The 27,240-nt window shown below is 37.4% G+C and overlaps 1 protein-coding gene across 2 annotated transcripts; it reads right to left on the bottom strand.

The window, feature by feature from the left end:
* Positions 1 to 2,619: 2,619 nt before the first annotated feature.
* On the bottom strand, positions 2,620 to 16,786 carry LOC109423726 (glucose-6-phosphate exchanger SLC37A2). Of its 2 annotated transcripts, XM_019698715.3 has the most exons (9): positions 16,549 to 16,786; positions 16,275 to 16,476; positions 6,985 to 7,765; positions 6,865 to 6,915; positions 3,544 to 3,727; positions 3,328 to 3,476; positions 3,143 to 3,266; positions 3,006 to 3,083; positions 2,620 to 2,937 (listed from the first exon to the last, which is right to left on the bottom strand). In XM_019698715.3, the coding sequence occupies exons 2-9, from the start codon at positions 16,400 to 16,402 to the stop codon at positions 2,771 to 2,773; spliced, it is 1,662 nt and encodes a 553-aa protein (XP_019554260.2). In that variant the 5' UTR covers positions 16,403 to 16,476; positions 16,549 to 16,786; the 3' UTR covers positions 2,620 to 2,770. The 2 variants fall into 2 exon arrangements, with proteins under 2 accessions (XP_019554260.2, XP_019554261.2); XM_019698716.3 differs by lacking the exon at positions 6,865 to 6,915 and having other exon boundaries at positions 16,549 to 16,784.
* Positions 16,787 to 27,240: the final 10,454 nt, after the last annotated feature.

Genomic DNA, 27,240 nt, shown 5'->3' with positions numbered 1-27,240 from the left:
CGCTAACTGTTGAAAGCTTTGTTCGTAATTGATGACGTATAACCCGACATAAACCTATCATTGACCTGTTTTTAGTTTGACTATCAAACCCAACATAGACCCTACAGTTTTCTGATGTGTGTCCAACCATGGTTCAACATTTGATAAAATTTGACCTGATTTTGACCCGACATCCGATAATTTTTCACTCTGGCGGATTTTTCCGGGTTTTTCGTGTTTTGTGGCTAGTTAGTCAATTGAGTGACAATTTATTCAAATGACTGGGAATCGCTCCTCATTTGAAGAAAGTTCTAGTGGACTGAAATCGTTTTAAACATAATTAAAAGCAAAAAATGACTGAAAAGATTTGATTAGAAGCAAAAGCGATTGAAGAGAAGAACACTTTTGAAAACCCTTAAAACACTCCTGGATACGCGTGGGACCCACTCCACTCCCTAGAACACCCCTGCATCGACCCTGAAATCTCTTGCAAACCCGTGGATCGCTTCTAAACTCCTCTGGAACGCCCTGAAATATTCCTGGGACCACCTTAACACTCTGATTCTCTCTGGATCACCTCTGGAACGCCCTTCAAATCCATTGAAAACCCCTGGAACCTTCCCGAAGCCCTCTGCAACACCTCTGGAACATCCATGGAACGTCCTTGAAATCCCATGACATGCACGATTAGGTAAAGTGGAAAAAAAAATCTGGCAGTCATGTTAACATCGTAGGTTATGCCAGTTTTCAACAATTGGATCTAAGATGCATAATGATAGTGTGATAAGAAAAATATTATTTTCAAATGAAATTACAATGAAAATGTGATTTTAAACAATGTTGAACTGTTAAGAACTTCCTTCCAGTTCTTGTAACTATGGTGTGACTTTGATATTTGTGGTCGATTTCGTAACATCAATTTCTTAAAATTTTTCTTAAGAATTGTGCAGTTCTCGTCTCATCAGCGATACAAAATTTGCAATCATCATTTTTGACGTAAAATATGTATAATTTTGTAACTTAATAGGAGCAATATCGTGGCACACGTGTATACGCATCTACGTCATACGTTTACGTTGAGTGAAAATTACTTAAGTTGGATTTATAATAAAATTTTCAGAAACTGTTCAACATTTGGGTAGTGTTCAACAATTAGCGAATAACCCTAATGTTCTTTCTTGATTTAAAATGAGACCTTATGAAACCATAACGTGAGTTAATGAATTCATCAGAGCTTGATTATGATTTCATAACTTTGTTTTATGATTTCTTGCTGCTGAATTATGAAGTTCAGTAGCCAAATTTGAAAAATCGTAGCGCTTATCATGAAATTAGATTCTGGGTGGAATGATGCAATGCACGTGTAAATTGACTCTAGAGCGATTGCTTTACGCATGAACTGAACCATTTTGGATCCGGAACTAGTATATTTGTTGTTAATTGTTCAGTTTCATGGTAATGAAGCTTTCCCACAAGAGCCAAACCTCTCCTAATTTTACGAATATGGTTTACGGTAACTATTTCGTACGAACCGCTGCATACTTGTGACAATGATGTCGCCGTGGTACAAATTTAGTTCCTCACATTTGGTTCAGTTTCTAGTTCATAATAGTTATTTATGTAACGAGTTGCAAAAAGTAGATTTTTTCAGCACGAGTCGTATATTTATCCAACGAGGCTTGCCGAGTTGGATAAATACGAAGAGTACTGAAAAATTGAGTTTTGCAACGAGTTTCATACAAAATTTTATGCAATGATTGCATATGCAATCATTTGAGTTGCATAATGTTCATAATACAACTCAAATCAGTTGCATTATGAACATTATGCAACTATTTTTCATTATGCAACTCATTTTAGTTGCATAATGAACCAGTTCGGAAAAATCGGCCATTATGACACCAAAATGAGTTAGATAAAATATAAATTATGATACTGAATTGCATAAAGCACATTATGATTGTCTAACTATAGATGCATTGAAAAGGTTAATCAGTTCTATGAAAATCAGCATGAACGTTACGAAAGTCATAGCTGCCCTATGTACATATTTTTTCGTCTTACTCGGTGTTTCATAAAGTTTACTTGTAATTCGTATGTTCAGTTGCCTGAGTGTAACTTAAAAGTTAGATTTTCACAAGTTCTCATTTTGAAACACGTGGAAACGGACCAGTTTCAGTAGCCGGTATTCTTAAAACTCCGTTATGGAATCATAAACAAGAACGCATGAATTTATTAGATCACATTATGAAGTTCTAAATGTTCTCGTTTGATATCAAATGAAACCTTATGAATCCGTTATAAGCGTTACTGAATTTATCTGAGCTTGATTATGATTTCATAATGTAGTTTTATGACTTCTTACCGCATCATTATGAAGTTCATCAGCCCAATTAAGAAACTGGTAGAGCCAAGCATGAAATTAGATTCTGGGTGGAATGATGCAATGCACGTGTAAAGGGTCAACGGCCATATGATTTTTTTTTTCATTTTACTCGCTGTTTGATAATGTTTACCTTATGAAAATCGTAAGTTCAGTTGCCTGAGTGTACCTAAATAAAAGTTTTAGTGTACACTATCCTGAACTGTTTTATTTACCACACAGGAAATTTCTTTCATGCTCTAATAAATTACAGGCCGTTTTGAAGCTTTCCGCAAAAAAGGAAAATCATTATTTAAAAGTTTTCGCTTGAGATGCTTAAATATCAGTTCATATTAGCTAGGTAGTCATTTTGTTGAAAATCTTTAGGCTATGTAGCTTTCTTGAAGTTTACCACTCAGCTATATCACGTTACTCTATTCGGACATTGCGTCGCCTCGATCGCCGCGATATTTCCTTGCTCACAAGCCGCAACAGAAGCAAAAGGGCCAAAATGTCCGATACAATGAGCATGTAGAAGACGTTCTCCCAACCGGATGACGAAATCAAACCCGCAATCAGCGGTCCAACGGCAGCCCCTGTTTGATAAAGCAGAACATGTGCTTAGTTGTTGAGGTCGCAGTGAATGTGTTATTGAGTCACTTACCGATCGATCCTGTTCCATCAATGATCGCGGTCACAGTAGCAAGTGCTTTGCCGTTACCGTTCAATGAACTGTGTTGACCTGGGGAATGAAGGTTGTTAGAGGAATGCTTGTGGATATTGGATCTTAAATTTTCTTACCAAGTTCAGCACTCACGGAAGTAGTAATAAGTGCGTATGGGCCATTGACAAGCACTCCGGCAACGAAGAGCAGACAAATGTTGAATGATAGAGAGAGAGCACCCCATTGTTGGTAGATCAGCAGCTGAAAATGCATTAAGTATTAGAAAATCGTGACATAGATGTGTACATCGAAAGTTAATTACAGCAGGTGCGGCTAACGCCAGCATGCCAGTGCATGTTGTTGCGGACATTCCGGAGTAATCGGAGATTAGACCGGCTGCGATGGCGCCTACGATGCCACCGATATCGAACAGTGTCGATAAATCTGCACTTAGTTCTGCTCCCAGCGTAGCTAAAATGGTAATTAAAATGGGATTATCAGGAAGAGTTTTATTTGACATAAGAAAGATAATACATACTGGACGACTGAATGTACAGTGGTAACCAGAAGAGGAATGTGTAGCTGACAAGTTTGGAGAAGAACAGACACATGGAGAACTCTACAACCCCCGGAATCCGTAAGGCACCGCCAAATCCAATTGCATTGTCCGGGACAGGTGTTCGATTAATACTGCCTATTATTGGTGTGCGTTCGTTTACATCCTGCAAAATATTTTTTCGCTTGTAGTTTTTTTTTATTTCTGTTTTATGATTTTGTAAGAGACAGTAGAATGGCCTATTGATCTATTGTGTTAGATATGCTTGCAGTCACTTTAGATTTGAGTGCTGGAACTATTGAAGAAGACAGAAGACATTTTTCATCAGCAGAACACAACTCGCTGAAACACTATCAAAGTTACACTATTTTAAAGTACATGTTTCGGAAGCTTTGGTATTGGCATGAACAACTTTTGCATACAGATGCACACAATAGATCATATCAAACATAACATTTGCTGCGCGACAATGCCCTTCAAGCGGAGAGAGAGTGTGACTGCTGAAGTTTAGATAAGCATGTGATAGGAATAGGAATAATATGCAGAGGTTTTACTCAACAACTGTCGCACGGCACAAAACTGCGCAAGTGCCCGCCATGTACAATGACCGCGAAGGAAATTTGCTGACAGACAAAACAATGCCAGCAGACGTAATTTGGGTGAGCTCAGCTTAATTGTTCGGGTTCTAAGAGTAATCGTGGTGCTCGTAAGTTTGTCATTATTTTGAATGAATCTACGTCTAGTAACTAGGGTCGTAAGAACTGGATGTTCTTTTACTGGTCAGAGATTGCATGAATGATGGGATATACCCATGGACTAGCTGTATAGCAGTTTCTTAAGCTAAAATTAGCTTAAGAGTCTTTTGTTCCACTTTAACACAGCGAAAATATTTGTTGGGTACGCCCAGGAGGTGGAGAAGCAGAAATTAGCAAAGGTTGCTATGCTACGCCCTTTTCAAATGTTAATCTTTCTTTTTGTACCGTGTTTCCTTTAAAATACATATGAAATGAGGTTAAGAATGGTGCTGAGAAGAGCGAGATTCCAGTCGACCTTCTTAAGCGCGGAAGTGAGGAGCATTGGCGTATAGCTAGCTTTTTCTTTTTTCTTACTCACTCTCATAAAAAAAAACGAGAAAGAGCGAGAAGCAAGAGGGGGCCTCTTGCATCCTTCTTTTTCTCTTGTTTGTTTAGGAGGGTGAGTGAGAAAAAAGAAAAGGCTAGCTACGCCAATGGTGAGGAGCTACATCAGTCAATCCACCAGATGAAGATATGAGAGGATGTCGAATTGCCCACCAGCTGGTTAGAGGGCCTCATATGCCCAATCTACAAGAAAAGGCACAGTCTAGAGTATGCTAATTACAGAGAAGTAGCTCTTCCCAATTCGGCATACAAAATACAGGGGATACTCAAAATAACTGGGACAGGTAAAATTTTCACTTTTCAAAAAATGTTCAACACGCTGTAACTTTTCGAAAAGGGCATCAAATATTCTCAAATCAGTGGTCAAAATTTGGAAAAGATCGGGCCATTTTACACAAAGTTATAAAGGTTCTAGAAAAAGCTATAATTATGAAATAGCCAAATTTGAGCTGTTATATCTCCGGATTCAATTATCCGAATGCAATGAAATTTTGACCATTTATGACTTATATAATGAGCTATTCAAAACTTTTGACTAAACTTACAATTCTTTACACGAAAGAAAATTATTTTGTTTAGTTTATTTTTTTAATATTACACCAATTTTTGCAAAACTTCATCATCGTTTCAAAATTCGAGATAATAATTATAGTTCATTTAAAATTCAATTAGTGAATTGAATATATTTATGTTTCAAAGGAAAGCAATCAAATAGCCGGCATTAAAAAGAAAAAGCAATATTATGCATAGGGTAATTGTTCCCATCGTTGTGGTAGTACCTAATGTTGCGGTAATGGCAATTGAGCACTTTATCGACTGAAATGTTACCAAAAGATATTTTTAATTGATGTATTGTGCTTAAATTATGAGATTTGTTTGCTTAAGATTTGCCCAAAAACCTATTTAACAAAAAAATATTTTCCTAAATGTGTTTGCTGCTGTGCTCCTATTGTTGCGGTAGTGTTCCTAATGTTGCGGTATCCCATATGATTTCAATGGGAAACCGCAACATTAGGAACAAATACCGCAACATTAGGAACATAATGTTCTTTCAGATAAAAACGAATAAAATGCTCAAACAACCTCAAAGTAGCAATATTTCGTTATTTTCTCGTAGATAAAGGATAGATTTTATTATTTTCAACTCAATCCATGTAAAAAGTTTGCTTGGGGCGATACAATTGTGGATTAAGCATGAACCCAGTGCTTAACTCCTCCATGAAAAAACATGGAATAAATGAAATCGCCATAACTTTTTTTCTTATTAATAAGGCCGAAACAAATCTCATTTTCTTCTTTTGTCACAATACTCGTTGGCTCGCAAAGGGGGAGGACAATAAATAATAAATGTATTTGACGAAGAAATACCCAAACAATTCGGCAAAATCTATAAACTCATCGGATTTGTTATGAAATTTTCTGTGCAACTCTAATTTCACCATAAAGTTTTAAAATTTCTTGAATAATTTATTGGTGTCCCCCCTCAAAATGTTGAATTTCGACCAAAATTTTCCGAGGGGGCGGTGACATAAGAGAAAATCGAAATTTGTGTCAGCCTAATTTCATATTAAGTCAACTGTTTTTTTAAAGTTCATTATGTAAGTCATAAATGATCATTCGGTTCAATGAATCCGGAGATGTAACAGCTCAAAGTTGGCTATCGAATAATTATACTTTTTTCTAGAATCTTTATAACTTCGTGTAGAATGGATCGATCTTTTCCAAAACCACTGATACACAACTAGTTGATAAACTTACAGTAAAAATTTGAGAATATTTTATGCCCCTTTTGAAAAGTTACAGCGAGTTGGACATTTTTTGAAAAGTGAAAATTTTATCTGTCCCAGTTATTTTGAGTATCCTCTGTACTGTCATGTGTCCTGTTCAACGGACGCAGGAATCCTTCTTCGGTGAATACCTGTCTGGTTTTTGCGAGGGCCGATGCTCGACTGATCAGATGTTTAACAGGCGGATGATCCTAAACAAATTTCGAGAGTATGTATAACTTACAGACTCACCATCTGTTTTTTTTTTTTTTAATTTCAAAGCAGCGTGCGATTTAGTGAAAACAATTAGCTTTCGCAGATAATGGGAAAACACAGCGTAAAACAAAAATTTCTTACTAAACTAATACAACGTGATTACCAATGTGTCATGCACTTACTATGATATTAGAATAAAAGCTGCCTCGTAAGCTTCTTAGCGAAGGATTTTCCTGGTTAAAAAAAACATGCAAAAAAATAAAAAAAAAAAATTATGTGACTTAGATATTTGTTTTTCCTACCTGCTCACTGTTGGTTCCAACAGATTCTTCCGCATCAGAGGTTCCGCCAGAATCTCCAACTCTGCCGTCATCGATCCTCCTATAGCCTCCTCTGCGATCGCCAACTTTCTCGTGGCAATCCACTATCTCGGGTCGGTCCACCAGAAACAGGAACATGATGAACCCAAACACCCCCATTACGAATCCGGGCACCACAAATGACATGGCCCAATCCTTTTCCACATAGTATCCAGCTATCAGTGTCCCTAGGATGTTTCCAATCGATGTATGACTGTTCCAAATGCCGAAAATCAAGCCGCGCTTTGACTTTCCAAACCAACGGCCGACAATTGTAACCACTCCTGGCCATCCGGTTGTTTGGAAAACGCCGGCCATCGCTTGTACGAATACAAAGTACATCATCGAATGGATATCATATACCTTAGCAATGCCAAACAGATAACAAAAAATGCCGGAAAATAGCATGCCGAAGGTCAAAAAGTATCGCAGGGAGACCCTTTCGGCAATAAACCCGGAGAAGAACATTGCAATGGCATAGCTGAACAGAAATGACGAGTCCAGCGTCCCCAGCAGCGCAGCCGAGTCGGACCCATCGAAGGGCGCATAGTCACACCAGGTGCTATCGTTCGGGGGCTCTCCACCGTTGTGGATGAATTCCGGTGGAATCTGTACGCCAGTACAGTTGCGGTGCAGTACGGATTTAACTACGGAGAGCGGTTTCCTTGTCATGTGATAGCACATGTACGCCAGATAGGTGAGCGTGAGCACCGAGCATTTGAACCTGCAATCACAAAAAGAATTAAGATGCGTGAGTTTATAATAATGTGATCAACAACTGTCACTGGAAAGTTTGTTCTAGCGATAACAGCAATAAACAAATTCCATGTGCTGCCAAGCACATGGAGACACCTAATTGGAGAGATAACAGCACGAGCACTTCACGTGTTGCGAATGCATGTTGTTGTTTCTAGTCTAGCCGAGATTTGTGGGTGTGGAAGATTAGAATGCAGGCGAAATGACAAACATTGAGAAGATCCATCTGCAGAGGAATTATGAAGCAGTGAACTTGTACTCGGAGGTCTTATCGCTTACATCACCCGACTTGGATGCTTTACGGTAGCATATGTTTGGTTAGAAAGTATTTTGAGAGCAATGCTTGAGTTGTTCATAAGAGGTGATAACCTACGACAACTTGAACGAAAAAACGCTATTTTTACCGTCCACATTTGGTCACATTGTGGGGACAATGAAAATTGCTTTTGTTGTTATTTTTTCTTGTTAATTTTTGGCTGAATCTGAGTCAGAACGATTCATCGCTAAAAACATAGGCTGAATACATTTAGAGCAAGTATATTTTATGTCCGCAACTTCAAACGAAATCACCATTATAACATCACCCCCTCGTTGTATCAAAGCATGGCCATTGGCCAGAGAACGCCGGCGTTTACAAGATGCGTGGGCCACATACATCTTCCGTAGATCCCCGAACGCCGACGGCAGCATCCACAATCATTTTTTATCTGTATTACCGAGATTTTTAGCCCTAAGCTAGTTCATCTCGGGACCCACGCTTTACTTCCCTTCCGAAGGAAGAACTCACATTTTGTGAGTTTATCGGGAGTGGGATTCGATCCCAGGTCCTCGGCGTGATAGGCAAGTGTTCTAACCATCCAACCAGATCCGCTCCACATCCACGATCGTTGGTCTATTCGCTCAACCCGTTCATCTCGCGGAACCCGAGCCCCGTGTGCCGTTAGCTTGTTCATCCTTTATGATATACACTCCCGTTCAAAAGTTTGGGGTCACCCCCTCAAAAACATGTCATTTTTTTAGGTTCATATCACCGTCAATTTGCGTCCGATTTCAAAACCCTAGGTTTCATTCAATAGATAATAAGTCAAAGATACTTTGAACATGTTTTAAAAGAAACTTTTTCAAAAAATTTTGTATGTAAACTTAACCCAAAGTTGCCAAATTTTCTAAAAAATGAATATAAACTTACGGCAGTGTCGTTGGAAGTTGGGTCGACCAAATTTTAAGATGAGAGCGGTAATATGACCCATTTTCTATTAGCTTTCAACTGCTTTTTACAGAACTTAGCTAAAAAATCTAGAAAAAAAGTTATTAAGTAAATTAATCCTTGATGTCATCGACCAAAAGTTTGGGGTCACCCCTCAAAATGCTGTATCGGCCAAAAGTTTGGGGTCACTATCGTAAAACATGGAAAAGTGATTTGGTGATATCTTCGTCATCTATAGTTCAATTTTAATTATTTTTGGCTCATTTCAAAGATAATTAACTAAATTTACGATTGATGTCTTCAACTTAACGAATTTAACGATTTTTGTATATAAAAATGTTATGTATTTAAAGTTAGCACATTTTACCACGCTTCAAAAAATGAGGCAACTTTACGTTAAGTTTTAGTATGTAAATTTCAACAAATATGTGTGGTTCAATGTCTATGCAGTAGGTATCATTCATTTTGTTTCACATCACAGATATCAACAAATCACTTTTCCATGTTTTACGATAGTGACCCCAAACTTTTGGCCGATACATCATATTGAGGGGTGACCCCAAACTTTTGGTCGATGACATCAAGGATTAATTTACTTAATAACTTTTTTTCTAGATTTTTTAGCTATGTTCTGTAAAAAGCAGTTGAAAGCTAATAGAAAATGGGTCATATTACCGCTCTCATCTTAAAATTTGGTCAACCCAACTTCCAGCGACACTGCCGTAAGTTTATATTCATTTTTTAGAAAATTTGGCAACTTTAGGTTAAGTTTACATACAATTTTTTTGAAAAAGTTTGATTTTAAATCATGTTCAAAGTTTCTTTGACTTATTATCTTTTGAATGAAACCTAGGGTTTTGAAATCGGACACAAATTGGCGGAGATATGGGCCTAAAAAAATGACATGTTTTTGAGGGGGTGACCCCAAACTTTTGAACGGGAGTGTACCTACAATATATTGAAGGTAAAGATATGGTTATAGTGAAGTGAATAAAACACGGCAAGCTGTGGTGGGCTGGGCACACACAGCTTGTATGCCGCAGGAATGACAGATTTAGCAGAGAACCATGAAGGATCCGTCGGCTCCGTGGTAGGGTTAGCTTTCCTGCAGTTGTGGAAAACCTAAGGACTCTGGCCCAGGACCGAGACCAGTAGTGGATGCAATTGCTTCCAGCATGCATCCACACGTGAAAGCATTATGAATGAATTTCGACACTGGTGTTGTTTACGTGAAGGTGAGAATAATGTTGATCCTTATCAAACTACTGTGATGTAAAGCTTGTTTACCACAACTTAGTCGCCCACCGAATTGGGTTTCATCTTTTCAGTGTTGACAGAGTGAGAGCACATATTTGAAACGTAAATTTAGCTAAAATTACTACTGATTAACGCTGGTATAGTAGACCATTGGCTGTGTAAAACGGGGCAACAAAGAAATCAAAATCACTGTATACGAAGGACTGCATATTATCATCAAAATCTTCAATCTATCTATATTAATAAAAATGAATTTCTGTCTATCTGTCTGTTTGTCTGACCCTTATGCATTCGGAAACTACTGAACCGATCGGTGTAAAATTTTGTATGCGGGGGTTTTAGGGACTGGGGAAGGTTCTTAGCTTGGTGTGTGACCTCTCCGGTCTCCGGTCCCATACAGATGACTTTGCGGGGGACGTCCCACTGGAGCTGTATGTCAAAAAACACAGTGGCCGGGACAGCTATATATAAATGGTTTTGAAGTTCCTTTGAGGCAACAAAACTGACGAACGGCTGAACCGATCAGTAGGACTCTTGCATGGTTTGTTTCTTATTCACACAGAAAAAAATATTCATATAAAATTCAGCGAGAAATCATACACATAAAGGGAATGCTAGAGGACAGAGAACAGACATCCAAGTCCAGTTCCGAAACTGTGTAAGGAATTTAACGGCCATTTGAAATCGGCAACACAAGTGGCAATAGCGTGGCGCTGCAATCGGTTAAATTCCCATACAAATGTAATTCACCACTTGAAAAGTTTCAATTCACCACTGACTGTGGCAATATGGTGTTTGGCGGCGTTAGTGTTGTCATTGTATATTGGTTTGCAACCTTACTCAAGTGAAGATTCAAATCCTTACACATCTTACTGAATGAAATTTGTTATAGCCTGGATGTCTGTTCTCTGTGGCTAGAGTTAGTGCATATTTACATGAGATATCATGTAAAATCATGTCACAATCGTGTAAATTTCCGCTAATAGTCATATACACACTTAAAACTGATTCTTGAGCTCGGCAGAAAATATTGCTGATCTAGATCGGCAACATACGATTTTGCCGGTATCTCGGCAATCGACATAGGTTTACTGAGATTTACCAAACAAGTTTGCCGAGATATCAGCAAAAGATCTGAATAGTTAAAAGATTGGTAGAACTATTTGCTGAGAATGTCAGCAAACAAAGAAAATACTGAAATCAGTAAACCTCTTTACCGAGATCTCGGCAATGATGCCATGCATTGTCGAATTTCGACAAAAGAACTGTCAGTTTTGATTTCACCATTGGAACAATCTTCTTTCAGAGCTGTGAAGCGTGAAGGTGAAAGAACCGAATCTTGAATTATATAATTAATTTTCAATAAAAAACTGCTGTCTTCAGCAATCAGTTAAAGGACGCAGGAAACTGTAGGAATAAAAAATGTAGGTAAGTTATAAGAATGTTTAATCTATACTTTTTTGCAGAACGAATGAAGTTGCTTCGGGGGAGCCCATTCGCACCGTGTTTGACCTGATACCATTATTGGCCACTGAAAAGCGGATGTGTGATGACAATCAAATGATAATTTTAACAAAGTATGCTTTAGTCGAGTAATAAATATATCGGAAGCTTTTACTTTTCTCTAATTTTCCTTGAATCTGTTCATTTTCAATATTTTCTTCTTATTATTCTTTTGCTCAGACGGGCAATCAAAACAAACCAAAAGTGCCGAGATTCAGTAATTTGGTTTACTGAGAATCTCGGCAAAAAAGTGACAGCTGCCAATTTCGGGATTGCCGAGATCCCGGCAAATTCATTTTTTGCTGAGATGATTGCCGAGCTCTTGGCTGTGCCAATCTCGGCAATTTGTTTGCCGAGATTCGGCATAAAAAACTAAGTGTGTAGCCGGTTGAAGTTCATGATTGTTTTCGCGATGGGTGGCGGAAATTTACATGATAGTAATATAATTTTACACTATATCTCATGTAAAGTGCAATAACTCTAGCATTCCCTTTATATGCATGATTTCTCGGTGAATTTTAATTAAATATTTTTTTTCTGTGCATGCCTGTGTTTATTAGTGAAAAAAAAGTTACGAAAATAAACTAAAAAAGGAAGAAAATTGACAAATTACTGATATTTTATGACCTGGGAAGAAAATCAACACGATTGAAATGAAACTAATCTACATAGTGAACGGTGCTGTTTTGAGCCCTACTGTTGTCAAACTACCACAGCTTGGAAAGACAACGTTTGCCGGGAAAGCTAGTTATATTTAATTTTTTACCCAAGTAACACAGAAAACGTCTTTGAAAGTTAAATTTGAAAAAAGATGTTGTAGTATAGTACTATAATCGAATCTGAACACATCTTATGATTTTAACGTTTTAACTATGTTTGGCAATAACAAGTCACTGAAAAATCTTATCAACCAAACCACAAGTTAGAGTAACGTAAATTGAACGTTGATTGCACTAGAGTTTTGAATCATTGTATTTCTTCAATTCAAGATGATATGAAAAACATCAGCAGGACATAGTAATAACCTTTGGGCTGAAGCATGTTAAGAATACGTTAAGTTTACGAGTTAAACGCGTTGGTGTATATGTTCGCTGTCTCTCTTCACCCACTTGAACATTATTTATAAAAAAAAAATTTGCACTTGAAGCTTTCCAACTAATCTAACACTAATATTTTATGCTTTGAGATTGTTGATTGTCTGGACTTGATATTTCGTTGTCGTCCAGGTATAAGAATAATATCTAAAATTCATGGCGATTGCGAAAGTAGCTTTAGTCCTAATGGGTCGGCAGAGGAAAGTTACCATTGAATTTCACCTCAGTGTCAGGCCTTATATGTCATCTAAAATCATTTTGGGTACTTACATGGCAGCTAAAACTCACTTATGAACAATGATTTTGATTCCGCGAAATATTACAAATCAAAACATTTAGATTGGAGTCAGAAACTGCACTACAACTTTGTTATTGTTATACCTGTTCAAAACAGGTATTCAAAAACAACAATCACATCGTTGTATGCTATTTGGAAAAGGATGTTGCAAAAACGTAATTATGATGTTCGGGATGAACCTGCCTACGGCAGAAAATCCCTAAATAAAAACGAAAAAAAAAGTAATTATGATGTTATTTCAATGTATTTCAGTCGATTCAAGTAGTATTCGACAAACATGTTGTTGTGATATACAACCGATGTTATTCAAACGTAATTTTAATATTCTGGATTTTTTCCTATCGAGACTGGATTACAGTGCCAGCTAAAAAGTTTCATACTAATATTTGTATATATAGCCGTTTGTTCATGTACAAATTCCAATTTAAAAAAAAATTATCTAGCGCAGTTCAAACATTCGATGAAGTGATTAAATTTCCTTATTTATATGTAACGAATACAAGCACATCTTTAGTACAATGATTAAAAATAGCATTCCAAAACTTCCAGACAGTGCTGTGATAAGCAGCAGTCATCTATAGTTCAATTTTAATTTTTTTTGGCTCATTTCAAAGATGATTAACTAAATTTACGTTTGATGTCTTCAACTTAACGTATTTAACGATTTTTGTATATAAAAATGTTATGTAAAGTTAGCACATTTTACCACGCTTCAAAAAATGAGGCAACTTTACGTTAAGTTTTAGTATGTAAATTTCAACAAATATGTGTGGTTCAATGTCTATGCAGTAAGTATCATTCATTTTGTTTCAAATAAGCCAAGAAGAATTGAAAATGAATGGAAGATGACAAAGATATCAACAAATCATTTTTCCATGTTTTACGATAGTGACTCCAAACTTTTGGCCGATACATCATTTTGAGGGGTGACCCTAAACTTTTGGTCGATGACATCAAGGATTAATTTACTTGATAACTTTTTTTCTAGATTTTTTAGTAAAGTTATGTAAAAAGCAGTTGAAAGCTAATAGAAAATGGGTCATATTACTGCTCTCATCTTAAAATTTGGTCGACCCAACTTCCAGCGACACTGCCGTAAGTTTATATTCATTTTTTAGAAAATTTGGCAACTATGGGTTAAGTTTACATACAAAATTTTTTGAAAAGTATTCTTTTAAATCATGTTCAAAGTCTCTTTGACTTATTATCTTTTGAATGAAACCTAGGGTTTTGAAATCGGACGCAAATTGGCGGAGATGCTACCATGCTACCCCGATGAGGGGAGAAATTTTCAAACTGGTTTTGTGATATTAGAAATAAGTAAATATAAACAGGTTAAGTATGTAAATGCAGCCAAACTAATCAAATATGTTATGGAGATTTCAGTTTTTAATCGACTTGAAATCAATTTATCATAAAATCTTATTTTGAATGGTATGAAACTTATAACTTTCTCACACAAAAACCGGAGGACACAACTTTTTTGTGTAAAGTCAGATATAATTCTAATTTCGAATGTTCTTCTGTTGAAACTACATTGCAGATAAATGGAGAATATGCTCCCTGCATTGAAAGTTCAAAAGAATTCGAATGTATGAAAATATTGAGGGTGTCCATACTGCCCCGCCTACCCCTACTAATACAGTGCAGTGAGTGATTGCGAACCTAATATTGCATCTAGTAAATATTCATGGATGTTTGAAAATGTATATCATTGCGATATGAAACACAGCTAAGGAAAAAGAGATTTATTTACAGGATAATGAAACTCAATTTATATTGGTCCTCTCTGACTTAACGCCGACCAAATCTATTGTGTTTCTCGAATTTTAGTTTAATTTCCAAACCTGGATCTTGTGGTGTAAAATGCCATATTGCATGGACATTATAGGCATCAAGAACCAAGCGTCTCCACGTGTATCTCAATCTTCTTCGAAACATGAATGATAACAAAACGAAACCATGCAAGCAATCTCAAAAAATGAAAAACAGCAAATTTTCGTAAAGAAATCAATCGAATTTCCTACCAAAACAATGCATTATCTCTACTTTCTTCTAGCCATCTGTGGGCCAGCTTACAGATAGTGTGGCAGGTAGCCTACTCGATTGCAATGACGTTGACAGAAGAGCTTGTATTCCAATAGAGCTTGCTGACGTTTATTCACCTCTCTCTTTCAAGCATGCAGGCGGGATAGGATTTGTTTTCATCGGGAAACCTTTCCTGATGACAACAAAACCTATTCCGCCTGCATGTTTGAAAGAGAAAGGTGAATAAACGTCAGCAAGCTCTATTGGAACAGTCTTTTTCAAGGACGTCATAATATTTACCTAGCATACTTTGAAACTATACACAATCACTGTGATTTACCTTTCGTTACGCTTTTTTCACCATCCTCTTGAACGTGACATAATTCGGACATGACCGATGATGCTACGTAATATGCATTTTATCAAGATTTCGTATCTAAACATTTTCACGCAAGATATGGTGCACAGGGTTGAAAAAATCTCATTCAATTGAATGAATTTATGCTGAACTGAATGCTTTTTGTATTCATTTTCAGCTCCGCTATGAGATGCTTGAAAGTGAACGCAGAAAAATTCAACTACATTGTGGAGGTAATGACTGCACCATCATCAACACACGCTCTGCGCTGTTGGATGCTTCATTTCACCACCGGCCGCATGAATGCGACTTGCCCATAAGCAAACGTGGTGAATTTTTGTCTTTTGAGTGCCGGTCACAGGAAAACTGTTGCTTTTGAACCTCGCCGTCTCCCCGGTGTGAGCGAAGAGAGAATTTTTATTCTCTTTTCAATTGCCTCCGTGAAGGACAGGGGCTTCAACGTCAGAAGCGGTGTGGTGAAAAGACAAAAACAAAAACTCACGTTCGTTGGAAGCTTCGGAATTTTTGCAACCGTGATGGTGCATTGTTTTAAGTAACGCATCTCACCTAGCAAACACCTAGCGCTGGTAACTGTGAATGTCAAGGCAATCAACCAACGTTATCATCGTCATTTTTTTTAATTATAATGTAGAAGTGCTAGGTATCAGTGAAAAATTTCTGCACTGTCGCTTGCCAATTACCAATAAAAAATATCAATAACATATTACTCACCAGAGCAGTCGATTGATCTGCCATCGGGGACAAATTTTCCCGCACAGCGCGGTTACAAGTCGAATCCCAAGGGGTGCATCTGGATAGCTGGTGCTCATTATTCTCCGACTGGAGCGGAAGATTCGCATGAGCCTTGCAAGCAGCTGTTGGGTCACTGGTACACTTCTCCCGTCCCGCGATAGACAGCAGAGATATGTTTTCGCTGCAATGTGCAAGAACAAAGAACAAGTTGATAGCTTCCGAAGGCAAGCATCCCTCGGTGATTATGACTCACAATCAAAGCACTAGTTAATATCAAAGCTCCATTGTGACGGTTCACAAAACTTTTAGTTTTGATTACAGCTCTGCACGAGACACTAAACACTACTGAATGTTTGGGAAGTAATGAGCACAAGATGATGCGGGATCTACCCTGATGGTGTGTTGTGGATTCTTCTGCTTACAGGCCTTCTGATGTTCCTGTTTTCTGATACACTGGCTGCTGACTGGACGGGATGTCAGAATGAATGAATGAATGAAATACGTCGATAACACAACATATGTACGGAAAACCATAACAAGAACAAAACTAAATACGTTCACAAACACATCGCAACGTGCACATCCCAAATGAACTTTGTTGAAATTTGAACTTACTTCACTAGATTGCTCAGAGATGGCTCTGCGATTTATAAATTTATATTCTTAAAGGGCTTATGGTATTTGATTGAAGGTAAAATATAAAACCATGTGTAGATATTGCCCATTTTGGAAATTCATAGATACATATTAAAAGTTTATTTATTTACAAAGCAAAACTATGCCCAAAAGGTGTACTCAACACTGCAGCCCACGCAAAAAAATCTCGCAACTAGGTATGTTGCGCGCAGCAGTATAAATGGGTGAATTCCTCGCAATGCAATGCTTTAATTATGCTTATATTTTTGGCATAGTGCTCAGATTAAAAGCTATCCAACGAAAATATAAAACATACCTATATGAGTTTAGGTAGATTCGTCATTGAACTGTCTCCAAAGTTTTAACTACCCCAAAAATAATTATGCTTTCTTATGTTATATCTCCCATACATTTTGCTGCTGTTTTATAAAGCTTAGACTCTCAGGTTTCTAATGATGAGTTCGGATTTGAAATCGGTGATTGCGAACACAGCGAAAATTGCAATTAAATGATAAAATTCAAAATGGCTGCCAAGAATTTTTCAACTTCAAATGAAAGGTCTATACTTTCCCTTCATAGAAAAGTGAAGTTTTGTATATGTTACAACATTAAATTTTGAGATATTATGCGATAAATTTAGTGCAATTTGATTTTTGTCAGCTTATCATCTCCTTGCCAAGCGAGGGGTCCATTAATTTAACCCAACCAAAGTGGTTTTCATCCTTTTTTATCATATTGTAGCGAATAAGCAAGAAAAATTGAAATCCCAGAATTTGTGTAAATGGCGGCCTGGTTTCAGCGAGAATTACTCATATGCAAGTAAGACATAGAAAGAGTGAACAATTTATACTATATTGCGAGACAAAAATGGGCTTGTCTGGTACTTCTCTATTAGCAGTAAAATTAGTATATGACACATTCTACGGGCCCCGTATCATCAATACTCATTTTTCTAAGTTTAAATTTGGCATATTTCACATTTTTATAACTTTCTACATTACTCTTGTCGTCCAAAAATGTATTCAACATGATATTAAGGTGTCATGCTGCATCACTAAGCATTCAAACGAATCATTGACTTTTTACTTTTCAATGATTGTTTGCCTCGCGTTTTTGAAGTGATAAAAAACTGTCAATTCTGCATCAACGAAGCAGAAAAAGTATCATCGTAATCAGTGCGAGTGAGCATATAGGATGATACTTTTTCATTCGAAATAAATATTTATTGAACGACGGTTAATATTAACAAAAAAAACCCTGATTTTAAGGCATTGAGGTACACTATTCATCAAAGCTGCCGTATTTTACACACCAACGCACTGATTTTTCAAAAGTCTTCCATGATTAACAGATGAATGCATGTAGATTCTTTAGCATACAGAGAATTTTAATTGTAATACTTTACAACTTTGAGGTATGGCTGGTCAAAGTATAGATTTTTTAAGCGTTGTAACGTCACGGAAAAGCAACCTTTATGAAATTTATTCAAATTCGGAACAAGTTTCAAATATGAAATTTTGTATGGTCTTTGTACTCCAGAATATCTTTCAAATGAGACAAAAACAAAGTAAATCAGTTCACTGACGCCTGAGCTTCACCTGGTTAAAGTTTGCGTTGTAACGTCACGAAAAAAATCCTGTGCAAAAGACCAAGCTTGGACGGCTCCTGCAGTGGACAAAGGTAGTTCTATATTCAAAACTTTTCCTTTCTCGTTGTGTATGAGCCCTTTTTTAAGATATCATTCATAAATTGCGAACCAAACGGGCCCATAAACTAAGTAAACTCTTGAGAGACGGGGGGAGGTGATGTTTGGCCAAAATCTATGCTGTATCCAAATTCCAAAAATTGTGTAAATTCAAGACCAACAATTGAAAAGGCCGCAACAACATTTTGTAAACAAACGTGTTTCTGTCGACTTGAGGCCTTTTGAAGTCCACCCACACACCTCACCACCACTAACAGAAAGCGCGAACATCAAGCTTTCTGTTAATGTTCATTTGAGAAAAGTAAAACCTGGTTTTTTTCGCGCGTTTCATTTAAAGTGAAAACATTTTCTCTATTTTTTGATACTGAACAGCATATTTAACTGACATCCGAAATGGAGAACAGTACAAGAATCAGTACATAGTTGCTTACTTTTCGTGTACCAATAAAAATTTACCTAGATTTAGTAGATATTATATACTAAATGTAATAAAACTCCCTAGATGGGCCAAAATACCTCCACTACCCTATTGTATTCGATTCAAATGGTAATTAAAGACCAATTTATTAGTCATAAATGTTCAAAAATTGATTCACTTAGTCATAGATGTTTAAAAATTTGATTCACTTGGTCCCAAGATATAAGAGTTAATAGAACTACAGTCAAAAAATATGTATTCTGCTTGAAGCGCTCCATCTTCATGTAGAGATAACCAAACAAGTATTAATTTGTAGCATTACAGATAACAAGCTGAGAAACTATAGCTATCAGTCAAAATTTGAGAATTTTTGATAACTATATTACCTTTTCTCGATCAGCCTAGATAGCTGTGTAGTGTCGGTAGCGGTTATCTCAATTGGCTTAGAATAAAAACACTACGGACCGCCTGCTCCGGTGGTAAGAGTCTTAACAGGTGACCCCTAATTCATGGTGTGATGCGGTTATATGATTACCATGCCTATAAAAAATGGTTAGGGGGGGGGCTGGGGGAGGTTCTAATAAAAACCTAACCGCTAACGGAGCCTGTGGAGTACCAGGGCGCCCTCCACAGTATGTTGCCCTTACTGCGCTAAACAGCGATAGCACAGTGGACCTTGTGTTTCTCCGAGTCAATCAGCTGCTCTTCTATAGCTTCAAACTTGAGGCTGAATAAGGGCTGGATTATGATAATGTTATTGATTAGTTTAAATTGTCACCTATATGGTTTCGCATTATACGATTTACACAGTGTACTCTGAGTATCCTCACCTTTTGCGTTTGGCAATCGTACCGATCTGGTTTTATTCCTGCTGTTCTTTGTTGTGCTGTGAATGTAAAGAGTTTATTCTTGCCTAGTGTAGGTAGTGGCTAAGGTTAGGATTAGAGGGTCTTGCACGGGATTTCCCGGGACAAAAATCCCGGGATATCCCGGGATCTGAAAAATCCCGATTCCCGGGATTTCCCGAAAATAAAAAATGGCAATACTAAAACAAATCTTTTCCCTTTGAAATCTTCTTTTTGGCAATGTTTCCTGTTTTCCATCCAATTCTACGCTATCTGTCAGGTATAGTTTATTTCTACTTAAATCAAGTTTAGATGAAAGTCCAACTAATTAAACCAAAGATATCGTGGCTGAATTTATGTCATTAATTTTTCATTTTTTTACTTATTCGTTTATTTGGAAGGCTCGGGCGCCACATGGGCATAACTGAGCCGAAATCTTTTTTTTTTTACATTGATTTTACATTTTACAATTTATTACTGCCTTTCCATTTTTCATTTATGTGGCGTTACATTACAGTTATAATCAAACTGAATCAACAGACAGAATATCGGAATGTGAAATAAAATGATTTATTTTAAGCTAGATTGTTCTGGTAGTATTCTTGGAATTTATGGCAATGTTTAACATTTTTACAATACGTGAAATATGTAAACTGTTGCAAATATTTTTAGATGTTTCTGGAGTTATCCCTTAAGAATACTGTGTTGTTATATAATATTCAACAGCCCTGATCAATTGCTTGCACATTTACGTTTAAATTATGAGGAAAATGCGCAGAATTTTCAAAAGAAAACGAATAAACAATCCCTAACCTCTGCAGGACTTTGACAATCTTTAAAATATTTGTTGACGATTTCGTAAAGATATTCGTTGAGACATTTTGTTCTTAAGTCCAGGCGAAATTTTCTGCGGAGCTAATTTCAACAATCACTAGAGATAATACAAGTGATAATTTTGACAAAATTTCTAAGAAAATCAGTAATTTATTTACAAGAAGGAACAACACACCGTTCTTAGATCTTCAGCAGAAATTTCTGTGACGATTTATGGCAAAAAACAGAGCGATATCGAATTGCCAAAAAAAAATAAAGCGAATCGTACAATAAAATCGAAGAATATAATTTAATACCTTGTCATCCTGCCAAATAAATAAAAAAAAAGATCAATGGACTTTCGGGATAGAAATGTTGAAATGGAAATCATAAATAAATTTTCGAAAGAATTTTATAAGGATTTTTTTGAAGATATTCATATCAGTTTAACAAGAAGTTTGTTGAGAGGGTCTGTCTTGAATTATTCAGGATTTTTTTTTTTCACAGTTTCTTCAATGTATTTCACCAAAAAAACTAATCGAAATTCTGAAATGTTAAAATGAACGTATATCCACATATAATTGAAATAGTCACACATTTTCTTAAAGAAAAAAAAAACAAAATGCGGACAAATAATATCTTGAGAAATTGCCGTTTGAAATTTTCAAATCACCATTCTAACATTGCCATTTTAATTCCCTCATAAAATTCTCAAACAGAATTCATGCACGTCTCAGAGTGAATTATAAGGGATTACTCTAGAAATATCATCAAGTTCTGTCAAAAAAATCCTTCGGATAAGTAAGGCAGAAGTTAACCTATAGCCCAAGTTAACCTATTGCGGAAGAAGATAAACTTTATTTGAAAATTTTCTAATACCTTTGAATGTCTCCAACTGCCCTCACACAATCAAATGTCTATGAAATATGTATTTTCTTTCAAATATAATGGTTCTTAGTTGATCGAATTTAATTAAAAGTGCTTAAGAAATCGTTCCATTAACTTTTTCATCGTTTTTTAGAAAACTTAGATTTTTCCCGGGATCCCGGGAAATCCCGGGATTTGGAAAATAAAAATCCCGAATCCCGGGATTTTTTTCAGTCCTTGAAACAAGATCCTCTAGTTAGGATAGCTCAGATCAATCTTCTCCATAAAAGAACAGCAATTATCATGCAAAATGGTACAGCCCAAGTGGCGTTAGTCCAAGAACCTTACTTTCGTAGGGGAATTTCTATCTAGGAAATCCCGTGAACCAAGCCGTGAACCCGGTGTTTGCTACTTTCAGTGAAAATGAAATGGCAAACTCTCGTGTCATGCCTCGAGCCTGTGTGCTTGTCAACATCGCAATCGTTACTACACTCATCTCTGAACTAACCACCAGAGATGTATGTGCTGTCACAATTGATGCATCTGTTGGAAACCTGAACAGGAAATACGTCTATTGTTCGGTTGTTTACTGCATTATGAACCATCCCCTACGGATGCTTTCAAACAAGTCATCGCATACTGCACTTCATAAGGCCTTCCGCTAATTGTTGGCAGTGATGCTAATGTTCACCATATCATCTGAGAGGCTCCAGTTTGATGGAATACTTAAGTAGTACAGATCTTGGATTACTTAACATAGGCAACCGTCCAACCTTCATGGTGCCAGAGAGGAAGTCTTAGATACAATGTTTTGCTCCAGAAGAATTAGTCACGAGGTGACCAATTGGCATGTGTCAGATGGGGAATTTTTATCTGACTATCGCTACATCTTCTTTGAGCATGTGAATGATGTCAACAAACTGGTATCTCTTTACTGATTTGGTTGCAGCCAAATTTCATAGATACTCACCATCTATGACACTCCAAGTGATTTAGATGATGCCGTTGATACTACAACGACATTCATCCAGGCTTGTCATTTGCTTCCGCAATTTGCCTCAAATGCATGTTTTTGTTCTCTTTATCTTTGTACGCTTCCACCGCTATCATTTGTGCGGGAGCGTAGCGCAAGGAGGAAGCATGCGAAAACAAAGAGAAACGTCGAACCACAAAAATCAGCACAAAGAGAAACATTTTTGTGCATCATTTTTGAGGCCAGGGATAGGGTGCGACTCAAAACTCTTTGCGTGCCGCACACTCTGCTACGAGACAGCACAACAAACTAGAAGGAGACGAGTACGCGCAATCGGTTGTGTGTTGCTCGCTTACTTTGCCGCGCGCTGGAGCTCTCACGCTCTGTCGTATGCACTCTCTCGGTGCTTGTCTCCGTGCTTGGCACTTGGCTTGATACTACGCACGATTGGAAAAATTTCGAATCAAACGACCCATCACTTGTCAACCCTTGACAAGCTTAACAACTTTGCCGAAAACACAAACTCTTCAATTAATTTATTAATTGATTTTTTCTGTTTGGAGACAAGCGCAGTCCCAAGCACCGTGCATTACTCCCTGCGCCGTAGAGCTAGTGCTGCGATTGTCTCTCGCACAATTACGAAAGCTCTCACTCACACGTCTCTTGTCTCTCGGCAAAACGGGAGACGAGCACTTGCGATTGTGTGAAGCACACGCTTTTTTCGCACCGCACGGTGCATGCCGCCAATCCCTGTTTGAGGCTCCCGCAAAGTTGATCGACAATTTCATCGGCGTTTTGCGCGGTATGATCGTTCCGTTCGCATTGCATGACACAATTGCATACATAAATACTTGTACGCTTGTTATTTATTGATTTAATGGACATAAGCATATTTATATTAACTCCCGGTGCACAAAGTGCCTCAATTTTGAGCAAACGCACTTTTTTGTGCAAACAAATCCGCACATGTTTCGGTGTCACAAGCTGCAAGCAGGAAGGTGAAAGAAACCGAGAGAAGCCGCTCTGGCATTGGATGCGGGAGCGTGGTGCAGATTTTTTGTTCTCTTGTTTTGCTCTGAGGAGGATTCCATCTCTGCATTCATCATCGAAGCTATTGAAGAAGCTGCACAGATTGATGTGACTGAAAAGGTAAAGTACGTTGGAGTTATTCTTGACTCCAAACTTTCCTGAACACCTCACATTGAGTTCAGAATCAAGAAAGCTTGTATGGCCTTCGGGTAATGCCGGGGTACCTTTGATTCAACTTGGGGTCTAAAACCCAAGAGAAGTATTTCAGACGGCATCGTATGTTGCAATTGTTACACTGATGGTTTCCTTTCTCGAAGGTCGATCAGGTGCTGGTGTCTATTCTCGTGAGCATGGCCAAAGTAATATAATTCTTTTCAGATAGCCGATAGCCAGACAATTGCTTCGGCCAACTCTAGGTCGAAGTTTGTTATCGCTTGTCGAACTCAAATCGAGGAGCTGAATTCAGCAAACGATGTTCATCTTGTATGGGTACCTGGCCAGTTTTCCATCGCTGGAAATGAATTGGCTGATGAATTAGCTCGCATTAGAGCATCACATGACTTCATTGGCCCTGAGCCAGCTATTCCGGTATCGAAGTGTTGGGTGAAGCTTCAGGTTTACATCTGGGCTGCCACTTAGCACAAACAATAATGGAAGAGTTTGGAGTCAAGTCGTCAAACAAAATTGTATTGTACTGAGACATCTCTAGGGTGGCGAAGTATCATACAAATCTGTCAAAGCAGAATTGCAGCATGCTGGTTGAAACAATGACCGACTCAGCTATCACGTGGGGAATATCAGAACCTTAAATGCACAAACCATAAGAAGCGATTCCCTAATATTACTGTAACTTTGTTTTTTTTTCTTGCTCACATTTAATAAGCTTAAAATAAGAAGAATTGTTATTGCTCACATTTAATAAGCTTAAAATAAACCGATGCACCGGTTTTGTTATTTGTAAGATTCATGCGCTCAAAATGTTGACGAGCTTGGCCTTGAAGATATCGTTAGTTTACATGCTAATTTATTCAACGTATGCCACTGTATTTACATGGAGAAACAGACATATGGGGCCGTGTACAAATTATGTCACGCTTTTAGGGGGAGGGGGGGTTTTGCAGAACGTGACGACTCATACAAAAAATCTTTAGGTCCCGTACAAAAAGTGTGACATAGGGGGGAGGGGGTGGGGTCCGAAAAGGTCGATTTTTGCGTGATATAATTTGTGTATCACCCCTAACACTTGTTCTAAGTTCTATCCCATAAAACACATCGTCACGAAAGTGTACGGGTGGGGCAAAATGAAACGCGAAGTTTTGAAATAGTTTTCAATACATTTTTAAAACTTTTCTTTCGCCAAAAGATTGTTTGAACAAAAAACTATTTGTTATGGCATACAAGCTATTCACAATCATTGGACAACATCATGTTAACCCACTGTTTCATCTTGCCTCACCCGTTTCAACTTGCCCCGGTGTACCTTAACCAAAAGGTGATCGATGGGAAGCGCGTGGAATGTGACGTCTGTTTCCCTGTGGTATTTGTATACAGTCGGGACCCGCTGGTTGGGGGTTTAATAGTTGGGTGACTTTTTAGTTGGGTCTCCGTTAGTTGAGCTGTCAGCCAACTAAAAAGCACCTGGATGTCATAATTCAATGTCAAACTGAAAATGTGAACCAATGTGTAATTCCGAGGGGCGAGCAAAACAGTTTTTTGGTTTCTTAAACTTTAGGGGAGACTGGGGAGACTTGATCCCTTTTTCTTAAAATGCCTGTAACTTCAAGAAAAACACAAAACTTGATCCGTTTTTCATACAGAATGGACGGTAAACATCTCTTGCAAGTTTATACACAATAGAAAGACTTTAAATTATTGTTAAAGTTTTCAAAACTGTGTTTTTATGGAGGCATGTCTTATGATGTATTTTTCAAAAATGGGCCACAATTGATCCCCTTTTGAGCACATAGTTAATTTAAAGGGAAAATAACTCCAGAAGCTTCCTTTTCATTTTCATTTCAAGTTTTCTTGTATTTTTGATGAATATGGTGAATTTGAAATTATAAGATTTCCTTAAATTGTTAAGGTTATGCAGTATTTTGAAAATGGAGAAACTTGATCCCTCTTTTTATGTTGTGTAATAAAATAATAATTATCTAACAAGTTTTATCATTGAATAGACTAGAATTCCGAGTAAATAGAGGCTTCCGAATAGAATTTTTCACATGTATAATGTGTGTGTAATCCTCGAGGGATCAAGTCTCCCCATGCCACTGTTGTATATACCAGGCTGTATTAATTAAAATATTTATAAAACAGCCTTATTTGAATAAATACGTGTGATAGTGTTTTATTTACACTGTGCGCTGTTAAATTTTGACACGATTTGGTTCAATTTTTACAAAGTAATTGAGATTTTTCGGAATCGCCTAAAAGATTTCTGAAGGACTGAAAACAAACCATCAGCCATTAAAAAATAATGCAATGTACAATCAAAACCAATTTTAACCAAAACATTGTCGTCTGTCAAGATGTAGTTTTGGAAAAAATATGCTAGAAAAAAAATGTTTTTGATTCCGAGAAAATATGGGGGGAATAAGTCTCCCCAGGGATCAAGTCTCCTCAGTCTCCCCTACTGATAATCGAGAATCATTCATTTTCATTCATTCAAACAATATGTATAATTACTTCGAAACAAATGCAAAACATCGGCAGTCTTCATTTTGTCGATCATTGAAAGCGTTTTGTGCTCGCACTTTGGTCCGGGTGGTTTCATTATCATCTGTATTTTTACTTCACCGACTAAAAATGGATGAAGATAATTAATTCTCGCATTGGTCATATATGTATCTTCCATAACGTATCAGTTTTGCTCTGAATGTAAAAAAAATGAAAATTTTACAAAAGATTACTTTTTACTTCCAAATTAAACATGATAAAAAAACAATGCGCACGCCCCTTGTGCTGCTGACACTTCACCCAACTAACAAATCGAATTCGTTGGCTGGATGGAGGTTGTGGCTCAACGAGCGACTGTACTGTTGAGATCCCAGACACATAACTCCCGTTTGCATAGTGTCCTAAATACGATTGCGATTTATACTGACTTGAAGGCCGCATTTGATCGAGTTAATCATCAGCTCCTGCTACAGAAATTGCTTCGCTTGGGACTTCTATCTAGTTTTGTAAAGTGGCTGGAGTCGTATCGCATAGACCGTCAGTTATGTGTGAAGCTGGGTAATTGCCAGTCCGCTGCGTTCATCAACGTTCCGGCGTCCCACAAGGAAGTAACCTAGGACCTCTGCTGTTCTCGCTGTATTTTAACGATATGCTGGATGTCGACTGGTGTATGCGGATGATCTAAAAATTTTCCTCATCGTGAAGTCAATTGATGACTGCAGGCAGCTACAGAATATTTGACATGTCAAAAATTAATTTGAATGCCATTCCTAGACATTTAAGGACGCGAACGTGTTTAAGATTAGACTTCCAACGCACTGACTATGCTCAACAAAAGGCAATTAGACGAATATGTGCGGTTTTCAATTGCGTGTTTGATTTGTTTGATTTTAATATTAATATTGATGTTTTCCGTAATCGTTTGAGTTCAAGTTTGTGATGTATTTGTTTGTTTTTAAGTTAATTCATGTAGACTCTCGTGT

The sequence above is a fragment of the Aedes albopictus genome, chromosome 2, assembly GCF_035046485.1.
Source record: "Aedes albopictus strain Foshan chromosome 2, AalbF5, whole genome shotgun sequence".
Classification (NCBI taxonomy): Eukaryota; Metazoa; Arthropoda; class Insecta; order Diptera; family Culicidae; genus Aedes; species Aedes albopictus.
Note: the sequence above shows the minus strand (reverse complement) of the source record. Positions and strands in the feature narration are given on the sequence as shown.